Here is a 12,565-nt window from a genome sequence, read left to right as displayed (position 1 = left end):
TTGTACATGCAGGGCTGTTTGCCATGCCTATCATAAAGGAATACGAGATTGTGAATGCTATACCAACCCACAGGCGGCACAGCAAACTTTCTTCGCGTTGGGGTTGGCCAGGTGGAAGGCGGAGCTTCAGGTCAGGGTCCAGTGATTTTAAGCGGCAGTTCCCACACTGGCCTAAATTCCACAAGGAGAGTGTGTGTTCCCGCGCAAGTGCGCGAAGCCTGCCCGCTGCGTCTGCCCTGGAAAAGGGAATCAACACACAATCGCCGTCTTGGTGGGCTGTTCGTGCGACCTCGTACGCCCGAAGTTTGCCCGCTATGCCGCTGTGTCATGGAAGCCATTGGAAGATGATATCATGTCCTCCATTAATTGCACAGTGATGAATTTGTCGTATTTCCGCAACGAGTTGTTCATGGGCTCCACGGCGAAGAGCCGCTTTTAAGGCTTGTTAAAACAGAAGCTTGGGCATGTTGGTAATCCATTGTGTAGAACAGCGCGAAAAAACGACAGGGACGAAGGAAGACAACAAGACGAGCGCTGTGGATTACCAACACAGCGCTCGTCTTGTTGTCTTCCTTCGTCCTTGTCGTTTTTTCGCGCTGTTCTACACAATTTAAGGCTTGCAAGGCTGCTTTTGAATCTATGAAAATAGACAACCGCTGGGGGCTCTGCTGACTGATATGCGTAAACGCGACACGAAGAGCGGTTAGCTCTGCAGCTGTTGAAGAAGTCTGGTTAATTGTCCTAACGTTTATTTCTGTATTAATTGAGGGAATGACCATGGAGCCTGAACTCACGGCATTCACTGAACCATCGGTGTAGACGTGCAAACGATTAGCATGATGCTCATGGAAGTATTCAAGAGTGATCTGTTTTAGTTCTGTTGGCGATAGCTCGACCTTCTTTCTGATGCCGGATATTGAAAGAAGCACGTGTGGTTTATGCAGGCTCCATAGTGGAGAGGACGATCTAGATGCGGGTGTAAACTGGGACGGCAATATAGCGCGATGCGGATCAACGGTCTCTGTAAACGATGCACGCGGCCTGGTAATAGGAGGACTGGCCAAATTATGACAGGGAACCCGAGAGATGTGTCGAAAATGTGCCCTCGGGATGTCAACTGTTAGGTGCGTAGATATGAGATGCTCCTGTGCAATTAAAATGGTAACAGCCATAGAGGCACATTTCGGCAATTCCAGGCAGGTTCGCAGAGCTTGATCTTGAACGCTCTGTAAAATTCCTAAGTTGGTATTCTTGATATTTCGAAGTGCAGGTAAGCTGTACTGAAGAAATCCCATAAAGAATGCACGGTATAGTTGGAGCATCGACCGCACGGACGCTCTCCATGACTTTTCCCCAATAAAGGCAAGTACGTGAGTAATTGCTGTCAGCCTCTTTTTTATGAATGAAACATGGGGAGTCCACTAAAAATTTCGGTCAATGATAACTCCCAGAAAGCGATGGCTGGTTTCGTAGGGTATTGTTTTACCATGAATGCGTCGGCGTAAGGTGACATGTTCGTGCGTGTAAATGCAATAAGCGAACACTTTTCTCTTCCCGTGGAGTCCCACAGGGCGGAGTACTAAGCCCAACGCTTTTCAATCTTACTCTTGTCGGGCTTGTCGACTTAGTACCACAATCGGCGCAACTTTCAATATATGCAGACGACACCTGTATCTGGGCATCAGGAGTTACGCGCCCACAGGTTAGAGCGAGGCTTCAAAAGGCGGCAAGTATACTTGCGGCATATCTCCACCTGCAAGGTCTACAAATTGACAGAGATAATGCACAAGATGACACTAGACCTTAATTTAAACCATTTGGTTTGGTGTGATTTTGTTATAACGCGTGGTCGCGTTATCAGTCGCGGAAGCATTGCCCGCCTTTGGAGTGCATGACGGCACTGCCGATGATATATATCTGTACTGCGTCGGGAATAAACGTTTAGTTGTTTCCAGGATGCCCTTGTGATAAGATATATCATTTAGCGACGAGGCTGTCTACGTCCCGCGTAGGCATGCAGCAACAGGCGCCGGGTCGGCAGTGCAGGCACGGAAACGAATGGCAAGCACAGCTTTCGTCTGGCACTCGAAGCCGTTAGTGAAATACTTAATCACGGACATCGTTCCTGACCATTGACCGACGCCTGGGATTACCGACGGATGGCAGAGTCAAACGACCACTGAAAAAGGACGGAGAAGCGCCGACCAAAGCGGACTACGGAAAGGAAGGAGGCAAGCTGATGAGTATTGCATTTTCTTTTCGGCTACGGAATGTCGCGCGTAAGAAGGATAGCAGAGTTCGACCCCAAAACACATAACATTGAATCATACCTCGAAAGATTTGAGCAGTTCCTGTTGGCGAACGACGTAACCGACGAAAAGAAGTTACCAGTATTTTTAACAGTAATCGGCCCGGAAACGTACGAAGTCTTGAAGAGCTTGGTTGTGCCGGCGTCGCCAAGCGAGAAGCCTTACGACGAGGTTTCCAAGTTGTTGGAAGACCATTACAGCCCCAAGAGCTCAGTGACAGCGGAACGCTATAAATTTAACCGGCATGTTCAGAATGAGCATGGATGCGGGGAAGACGTCATAGTCGAGTTGAAGCATTTGGCGAGGAAGTGCGAATACGGCGAATTTTTGCAAGATGCCCTGCGCGACCGGCAAGTTGCAGGCATACGCAATGAAGAGAGTCAGCGTGCCTTATTCGCCGTGGAAAACATGACGTTTGAAGGCGCCTGCAAGGTTGCACTCGATGGAGAACTAGCGGAACGGAACTCGGCGCTAATGCAAGCGAGAGAGGCGTCGCTAAACGTGGCCAGCAAACATTCGCTAGGAAGGTCTAAAGAAGTGAAACGCGACCAATGTCAGAAGAGAGAGAAATGCGGAATGGGTGGCAAAGGACATCCGTCTGACGCGTGCTGGTACAAAAACTTTGTGTGCCGGAAATGCTGAAGAGAAGGACATCTGAAAAAAATGTGTCCAAACGGGGAAAGTCGTTACCGGAGAACGAATGCACTAGAGTGTTCTGACGAAGACGAGGAGCAGGAAGTCTATCATTTCGTAAACTCCAACCATTTAGGTTACGAAGTGAATGTGCAAGTTGAAGGGAAAGGCTTAAGCATGCAGACTGACACCGGGGCGGCTGTCACAATTATCCCTGAGTGTATACGAGTCTCTTCTTCCGCATGTAAAGTGCCAACCGCCTAAAATGTCTCTCCGCACGTACACGGGCGAAAAAATGCGTCTGAAGGGGCAGTGTGAGGTATCTGTTCGGTACAAGAGCCAAAGAGCGACTTTACCATTGATAATTGTCAAAAACAGAAGGAAACTACCAGCGCTCCTGGGGCGAAATTGATGCGTAACAACGAACCTATCAGGTTGATGTTAGTGGTGTTTGGACGTTGTGGAAATTAGGGCTGGACTTCAGTGGGTTAAAACCGAGCCCGAGGGCCCAGTCTGGCGTTCTGAGCTAGGTTTAGATGGTCCGCAGCTTCGGCTATGCCGAGGTGGGAATATTTCCCAGTTAGCCAGTTCCACCTTACAACTCTGTTGTACAAGTTCTTGTAAATATTTGCTGTGTATATAAATATTCAGTTATTCTTCTCGTATTCAGTTATTCTTCTCGTGAACTCCTGTCCTCAAGTCATCCCTACATACCCTCTCCGACGGGACGCCTCTGGCGCAAGGAACCTCCGCTGAATCACTTATACCGTCTCTGACGGCGCACCCCTGATGCAAAGGAACTTTACTGGCGCAGTCATACAGGCTGTCTCTACGGGCCAAGCAGAGACAAAGGAAGGCAGCGGAAGTAGGAGTCAATACTACAGCAAGTCAAGGCATCGACTACCTGGATGAACCAGGTGCAGGCAGAGAGAAGCAGCAGCAAAGGAAACCAGGAGAGGTAGCAGCAAGGACGAGAAAAACGGACCAGGGACGCGGGACTGCAGCCGGTTCGGAAGCGCAGCGCGTTGGTCAGCGGCGGGTCTACGCAAGTAGGCAGCAACGCACCCCAGGCCCGAGGCAAGCGACAGCGCATCGCAGGCTCCACTGATGGTGGCGGCGGACATCGACAAATGGAGAGCGTTCAAAGGCGATTAACACCTCGAAACCGTGAGTTTTCCTGGTCCCATTGTTCGTGTCTCTGTCTGCGTCCGAGCAGGTAGGGCAGTTTTAAAGGTGCGTGGGCCCGCATGAAAAATTTGTAAGTTGAAACCTCGGTAGAGGAAAAGAACTGGAAATGAATAAAATGCTAATTTTGGAAGCGGGACAGACGCTCCTAAAGGAGGCGCAGGCAGAATTGCAGGTTACGCCACCGGGCGTAGAAAACAAGTACTCAGGCAGGTCGCCTAAGGATCACAAAAACAGCAGTGAAGTAACGGTGGACAACCAGTCGGCTAGCAGTAGCATCTCTTTGCCAGGGGAAGCTACAGAAATGACATGATGAGAGGCTAGGCTTCCGGCAGGGCGCGAAAATAGCTCAGTTTTACCGCCGCACTGGGGGGCCAGCAATGAAAACGAGTAGCCTAGCTCTGGTGGCACGAGTGTAATCGAGACAGTCAATTTTAAAGCGTCTGATGGGAAACTAGACAACTGTTAATTACTGACATGCTCTTTGAGGATATTGCGGCTTCTCCAGCGTCAAGCTACCAAGAGGAAAGCGGCCAGGTGTCGGCAAAAGCCGAGCCAGGTTCCCATGAAACAGATTATGCGGTGCCGCAAAAACAAACAACCTCAGGCCAGCTCCGAGAAAGAGCGGTTCGCACAGCTTGAAACTCTCGAGGATGATGACTGTTATGTGGGCGAGCTAGCACCCGGCGGAAGTTTATCGTGGTCACAAGGATGCACTCCGGCTGAGTGTTTTGCGGTCGGTATTGCCGTTCACAGCAAGAGCTTTTCGTTCGAGGCTGTGGATGAAGATGGGCAAGCGGGACGAAATTCACACAGTGCTAGACAGGTTCCAAATGCACTCGACTCAACACAGTTCGCGTCGCCCGAGAACAAAGAGGGACCGCCGAACAAATTTGAGTCAAATTACAGCAAGGCCTTTCATCCACCCAGCTGCAGTGTTAGATGTTGCCCCGGAACGGGAAAGCGACTGTGAAGCAGGGCACGGCATTCCCAATGTTAGTGCCGAAGGGAATGCGGCGAAAGGCGCCCATCGGGATAAAGTGCGAGTAGACAGATGCATAGCTCACATATTGCAGGCACGCCTGAGGTACCATACTGTCTACAGTTCAGCACGCCAGATCAAGCATCACACGGGTTTCGTTAGCTCATGCAAAGGCGGCGAACAGGGCAAGGTGCAAGACGCGTTGTCGTGGCACAACGTGCGGAGCGTGCCCGCGAGAGCATCACAGGCTGAGTGCCTAGGCCCTAGTGCTAGCCTGGAGGTCTTTGACCCCGGGAGACATCAGCGGTAGAGATTTCAGTCTGTTGAGACTGCGGCCCAAGACATTGCACACCGGCTCGAGCGCACACAGCGGCAGGGGGTGCGACCGAGGAGACTCAGGTTGGCGTCTACGAATGAAACACTGGCGCTAATCAGTGCTGAAGGCTTGCAAATGTGCGTGTATGTATGGATGTTCCCAAGGATAATCAGGGTGTGCGCGAACCCGAGAACTGGTGCCTGCGCATGAACTTCAGCTTAGTGTAAGGCGCAACTTGTGCACGCAAATTGTGTTTGTGTGAAGTGAATTTTACTTTTTGCTTTGCTTTTTATGCCTGAGCGCATGGTGCTTTGTTTGTTGTTGTTGTGCCCCTCCAATATCTTGTTATTGTTCGTCCGGATGCAGTGTTGCGATCGCATTCGGGCAGTAAGGCATACATCTGAAGAGGCGCTAGACTTCATCGGTCCCTTGAATTAATAATTTCTAAACGGCTCCATTGGGCCCCATGTAGAATATTAAAAAGGGCGTGTAAGGGACCGATGGGCACAACGGATTAGCGCGGGAAGTTGGGGAAAGTATGTGGCTATCAGCCCCGGTCTTTGTTCCCGTAGCATGAGTGGACGTAGGTTGTGCGCAGACAGGAGGGCGTCGCGAGGCGCGGGGAGCGTTACTAGCTGAATAGCAGGCAGTGAGTCTCCGAAGAGGTAGACATAGACGGCATTGTGCACACCAGCTTGAACGCACCGTCTCGACCCTCAGTCGCAGGTGAAACGTCTATTCACGCCAGCACCTGATGGAATGTGGTGGCGAGCTCTTAACCAAAGCGGTACGGCCTAGCGACAGGCGAGCGGTGGCAAGGCCACTGACCGCTCTTTTCTTTTTCACTTTTTTTTTGCACCACTAAGCCGGAGTCGCGTATGTGACAAGTCACTGCAGGCGAGGGTTGAGAGACGGCGGCTGCCGGCCGGGAGGCAACATTACTCATTGACTCCAACGTTGTAACGGCCAGGTGCACAGTATAATGTAGGAAGGACATGACCCTGGAAGTTTTGCTTTTGATTTCTTTTCTTATCCGTGGAGATAGGGTTAAGTCCTCTTAAGGTGATATTTGTGGTGATTGGATATTGTAGAAATTCGGTCTGGAACTCAGGGGGTTAAAACCGATCCCGAGGGCCCCGTCCGGCGTTCTGGGCTAGGTTTAGATGCTCTGCATCTTCGGCTATGCCGAGGTGGGAATATTTCCCTTTTAGCGAGTTCCACCTTGCAACTCTGTTGTAAACGTTGCTCTTGTAAATTTGTAAATATTTGCTGTGTATATAAATATTCAGTTATTCTTCTCGTGAACCTCAAGTCTTCAAGTCATCACTGCATACCCTCTCCGACGGGACGCCTCTGGCGCAAGGAACCTCCGCTGAGCCACGTATACCGTCTCTGACAGCGCACCCCTGGTACAAAGGAACTCTACTATTCCTTAGGGTAATCTTGGATACGCAGGTCAAAGGATTCAAAGTAGGCGAATTTGGCCTCCTTGGTCGCAGTATTCATATCTTGTGTAACTTCCTTCATTTTATTCTTGTTTTCTATCGATGGATTACGTTTGAAGAGAGCGTACACATGCTTTTGTTTTTAGATGATTCCACGCACTACTTTTGTAAGACATGGTTTGTTTACACTACGGCGCTTGGTCATAACCCATGACGACACGTACCGTTCACAAAGATCACAAAGTTCATCTTTCGACATACACCACAATTATTCTACGCTGAGTGAATCAGAAAATATTATATATTGAAATAGGATTCCAGTGCTTCATTACCTCAGTCATGCGTACCTTGCGACAATTGTAAATCCCTCTACCACAGTACTGTTCAAGTTTCATGTATTAATATTCATTTCAGCTAAGGCACAACTGTGATCACGGGTTAAAAGTATAAATCCAGAACGCTGTTAGTGCGCTTGCCTTCCCTCGGAATGCAGTGTCCCCTCTAAACATCGTCGACTGCCTGGCATCCGCATTTAATGCCATTTCCATGCCCATGTGTCCTTTGTTTTGACTAGAATGGTAAGAACTCGCGTTTGTTTCTTAATTAACTCTGCTTTCTTTTCCCAAGCGTTTCGCCCCAGGAGAGCGAAGTACCATTTCAGCGGAAATCTTGTAGCAATACCCGCCGGTTCCACGGATCAAATCTGGTACCTCCCGAGTGCGAGGTGGAGGAAAACGTAGCAGGGGGCGGCAGAAACTTAGATGGGCGGATGAGGTTAAGACGTTCGCAGGGGTCAAATGGATGCAGCTGGCATAGGACTTGTTTAATTGGAGGAACGAGAGGCCTTCGCCCTGCAGTGGGTATAGTCAGGCTGATAATGTACGGTACGCCTTTCTTGCAGAGTCTACCACACTTTTCTGGAGCGAGCGAGCGGTGCTCTGTGGAAGAAATACAGCGAAATTTTAAAGTAGGTACTCGCTTTAACTGATTATACTTGCGATCAAGCGCAGCCGCGAAGTCATGCGAACCGCACAGGCACAAGTGCATCGCCACTAACAAAGCGACTACGCTACTATTGCACTTAATTCACTCCGCATCACACCGCTCGAGTGCTGTAGAAAAGTGTGATCGACTCTGTACTTCCGTTTCCATAGGTCGCTGCGTTGTATGCCGAACCCTTTTCTTAACCTCCGCGTCCCTGTCCTGTGGACGAGTGCCGTTGAGATAAAGCTGTCATATAGTTTTCTCTGGAAAAACCCTGCTAAACTTCCCGTCATGATCAGAGATATTACCTCCAATATTCGCTCCACCCTATCCTTAGTATTGTATATTTTCTCTCTCGTAGCCCTGATCTGCGGTCACCACCTACCTTAATACACGTAATCGCTAAGCTCTTCCAGCGCATTGCTACGTATTTTATGCCGCTGTTTACTTCTGAAGCTATCAAACATTAGTCTTTGCGTAATTCTTTGAAACTCTCCTCTTCTTAGCCTGGCGAGGACACTTGTTATGCTTTGTAATTCAGCCTCGGACTTATTCAGCCCCAAACAATGGTAATAAATTTCCATCCCTGAAAATTCGTGACCACTTATTACCAGTTTCTGACGGTGCATGGTAATTTCAATGACGGTATTTTCGATAAGAAAGGCATGTTCTATGTCAACATCCAGTACCTTTATAAAAAAATCTTATGAAATTAATGCTCTAATAAAGACGGCAAAATTTCAGCCTCATACCATAAGTTTACTCTGGCAATCTTCCAATCACAGTCATCTTTCCTACTGTATCTTTCTTCCGTGTGGGAATTGATATTCCACTTAAATATATAATCTGCAACTTCTGCAAATCTATACTAAACCAGCCAAAAGACGAGACACAGAATCAAAGAGGGGACAGGACAAGGCTGGTCCTGCATTCGTCGAGCGCGCCTGCATCAGCTGCGTGAGCGGGCCCGCCGCTTCCAACCATGACTCGACCACGTTCCACCAACTCCGCCGGCAGCACCGGTCGCCGGGCCGCAACGACAACAGCACTGAACGCCGCCGCCGTAAACACAACACTGCACCTCTCATCTGCCGTGCCGCGCGCCGATCAGTCGTTTGCTCCAGCGTGCTTCGAAGTGACTCCCGAGCCGACGTTACGGACTACATGTCGTCTACACCCAGCCTTGTCCTGTCCCCTCTTTGATTCTGTGTCTCGTCTTTTGGCTGGTTAAGTATGAACCCATACCAACGTGCCCAGTCATCAACCTGCAAATCTAAGCGCATTGATTAATTACGTATAGGCGATTTTGCTGCCATTCCACGCCATCTAAATCAAAATATTCTGCTTCTCAGCTAGTAAAATAAAATTCTTGGTCATTCGATATGTTCTGTATTTCCATGCCTCAGCTATTATATCCCCGCAGTCTACATCCCGCGAAATATGCACCCTACACACCTCAAAGACGGGCGCCAGGCAAGAGTTCGGGCCCTTAGCAAAGCACATATAACAAATCCGGAAGCGAGATGCGCTGACGCAGCAAAATACCCAGGAAGTCAAGCTCACTCCATTAGCTTCATGGATCCCACATTATAGCGCCCACCGACGCTATAAAGCGGAGGCGCTGAGATCAGCGTTATCAGCCCGTATTAGAGAAAAATAAAGATGTACAGCGCGTGTTCGGAGCGCAAAACGGCACGGGCTGTTCGGAATGAGGAGCCTGCCACGCTGGTCATCTTCTCTGGTGCTCCGCTTCGACCCTGCAAATTCGCAACAGTGCTGACTCCGGCCTAAAAAATGACAGACCCCAGCTACCTACCGCCCTCAGGCGACCATCCGCCTGACGCTACCTTGCGTCAACGGGATGTCGCAGCTCTCCTGCTCCGCCTACCAACATTCTGGCCCAAGTGTCCGCAGATCTGATTCGCCCAAGTGGAAGCCATCTTCCATCTGCACCACATCTCCTCGGAGGCATCTCGGTTTCGTCTTTTACTTTCCAACCTGCCTCCTAAAGTGGCTCAAGAGGTGGCGGACATTATCGCTGGACCCTTGGGCGATGCCCCGTACCAGCGACTAAAGCAGGGCCTTCTGGACCGCACCACGGCGTCCGAGAGTGCGCGACTCCAGCAGCTACGCACCTACGAAGAGCTTGGAGACCGCCGCCCCTCCCAGCTACTCACTAGCATGCGGCAGCTCCTGGGCTCGAATGGCGCACTGTCGAGGCAGCTCTTCCTTCAACGCTTGACGCAGTCCACCTGCCTCATCTTGGCTGCTGCGGGGAATTTGACCCTTGGCCGCCTCGCCCATCTCGCTGATCGAGTCCACGACGCGACTTCTCCTTCCGTCGCTGCACTCTCTTCTCCACCGAAGACCTCCGTCATTTCACGGTTAGAGGCCCGGATCGATCAGCTGACTGCTTCTAGCGATGCCCTTCGGACGTCCTCTCATGCCCAGCACGGTTTCTCCTCAAAACCTCCGCGCCATTTGTCTTCGCCGAGCGGTCCGCACACGCCCATTCCTCGCAGTCCGCATCTCTGCTGGGATCACTGAACTTTCCAGCACCGCGCCCGCCAGTGCACTCCACCATGCAACTGGTCGAGAAACGCGGAGCGAGATCACCGATGGCGGCGTGTGACCTCGCTCTGCACCCTGGCCGCCTTTTCGTCATCATAGACCGCATTTCTGGCCTGCGCTTCCTCGTCGACACTGGTGCCGAAGTCAGCGTACTGCCGTCCTCCAAGGCCGACTGTGCTTCCAAGTCACATGGACCTATTCTCCGTGCGGCCAACTCAACCTCCATCGCAACGTATGGTCTCCGATCCCACACTCTGGACATTGGCCTGCGGCGCACATTTCGATGGGTCTTCATCGTCGCTGATGTACATCAACCTATTCTCGGATCCGACCTCCTGACGCATTTTGATCTGGACGTGAGCATGTGTCGCCATCGTCTCATCGACAGCAAGACGCGCATTTCCATCACTGGCGTTATATCGGTTGTCGCTTCCACTGGCATCCGAACTCTGATTCCGTCATGCCCGTACACCCAAGTCCTCGTAGACTTTCCCGAGGTCACGAGGCCTTGTAATCTTCATCAGCCACCCAAGCCATCAGCCACCCACCACATTATCACGCGTGGTCCCCCTGTCGCAGCTCGTCCGCGCCGCCTCTTCGGTGAGCGTCTGGCTATTGCAAAACGGGAATTAGACCACATGCTCCAGATGGGTATTAATTACCCTTTATCCAGCGCCTGGGCCTCATCACTCCATCTGGTGCCCAAGAAAGAACCGGGTGACTGGCGTCCGTGCGGCGACTACGGGGATCTCAACGCTCACACAGTCCATGACAGCTATCCCCTTCCACACATCCAAGACTTCACTGGACATCTGGAAAGCTGCAAGGTCTTTAGTAAAGTGGATCTTTTCAAGGCGTACCACCAAATCCCTGTTGAGCAGGCCAATATTCCGAAGACGGCCATCACTACACCCTTCGGACTGTTTGAGTACGTGCGTATGCCATTTTGGCTACGCAACGCAGCTCAAACCTTCCAAAGATTCATTGCTGATGTGACGCGTGGACTCCCGGCGGTATTTGCCTACATCGACGACATCCTCGTCGCGATTCGTTCTCCGCAGGATCACGAGCATCACCTCCGGGAACTCTTTCAACGCCTCCAAGAATTTGGCTTGGTCATCAATGCCCAGAAATGTGTTTTCGGCTCTTCTGAGCTCGAGTTCTTGGGCCACCACATCTCGGCGCTGAGAATTCGTTCATCGCCTTCTCACGTCCAGGCTGTTAAGGACTTTCCAGCACCCACTACCCTACCCAAGGTCCGTGAGTTCCTTGGCCTAGTGAATTTTTCACGGCGCTTTATTCCGCACTGCGCGGAGCTTCTTCACCTCCTGACTGATCTTCTCCGCACCACCAAGTCCTCATCCTCTGCGATTTCCTTGTCTCCCGAAGCTCAGGCCGCTTTCACGGCTGCAAAACAAGCCCTCGCCAATTCAGTCGTCCTCATCCATCCTAGGACTTTGGCGCAAACTCGCATCATGGTGAACGCTTCTTGCGTGGCCATTGGTGCGGTTCTCCAGCAGCATATCGACTCCGAATGGCACCCACTGGGTTTCTTCTCTTGGAACCTCCAGCCGGCCGAGACTCACTACAACGTATTTAGCCGTGAGCTGCTTGCCATCTACTCCACCATCCAGCACTATCGCCACTTCTTGGAGGGCCAGCCATTTTATGTTCTCACGGACCATAAGCCTCTGGTGTATGTGTTCCGTACGAACTCGTCGAAGTACGTCGCCCGTGAACTTCGTCAGCTTGCCTACATATCGTAGTTCACAACCGACATTCGACATATCAAAGGCACCGACAACGAGGCAGCTGACTCACTTTCACGCATTACCACCATCGGCGTGTCTTCAGCTGCTGTGGACTGGCAATCTCTGACCCGGGCGCAGCTTGAAGACTCCCACTCAGTCTTTCCTGCCGCCTGGATCGCGCTTTGACCATATTCATCTTGACCTGGTTGGACCGCTTCCCCCTCTCAGGGCTACAAGTATATTCTGACGATGGTCGACCGCTTCAGCAGTTGGCCCGAAGCCGTGCCAATTCCAGACATTACTGCGCAAACAGTTGCCAGCGCTTTCGTTACAGCGTGGGTTTCCCGCTTCGGCTGCCCCGGCATTATTACCAAGGATCGCGGCTGCCA

The 12,565-nt window shown here is 51.1% G+C and overlaps 1 protein-coding gene across 1 annotated transcript; it reads left to right on the top strand.

The window, feature by feature from the left end:
• The first annotated feature begins 2,144 nt into the window (after window positions 1-2,144).
• Window positions 2,145-3,393, top strand: LOC146182575 (uncharacterized). The gene has a single exon (XM_084608248.1). The coding sequence runs from the start codon at window positions 2,271-2,273 to the stop codon at window positions 2,949-2,951; it is 681 nt and encodes a 226-aa protein (XP_084464374.1). The 5' UTR covers window positions 2,145-2,270; the 3' UTR covers window positions 2,952-3,393.
• Window positions 3,394-12,565: the final 9,172 nt, after the last annotated feature.

The sequence above is a fragment of the Amblyomma maculatum genome, chromosome 7 (assembly GCF_055883805.1).
Source record: "Amblyomma maculatum isolate TAMU_Amacu chromosome 7, ASM5588380v1, whole genome shotgun sequence".
Classification (NCBI taxonomy): Eukaryota; Metazoa; Arthropoda; class Arachnida; order Ixodida; family Ixodidae; genus Amblyomma; species Amblyomma maculatum.
Note: the sequence above shows the minus strand (reverse complement) of the source record. Positions and strands in the feature narration are given on the sequence as shown.

Bases quoted from the DNA above. Each gene is read 5' to 3' on its own strand.
- LOC146182575 (XM_084608248.1), top strand. From the start codon at position 2,271: ATGTCGCGCGTAAGAAGGATAGCAGAGTTCGACCCCAAAACACATAAC.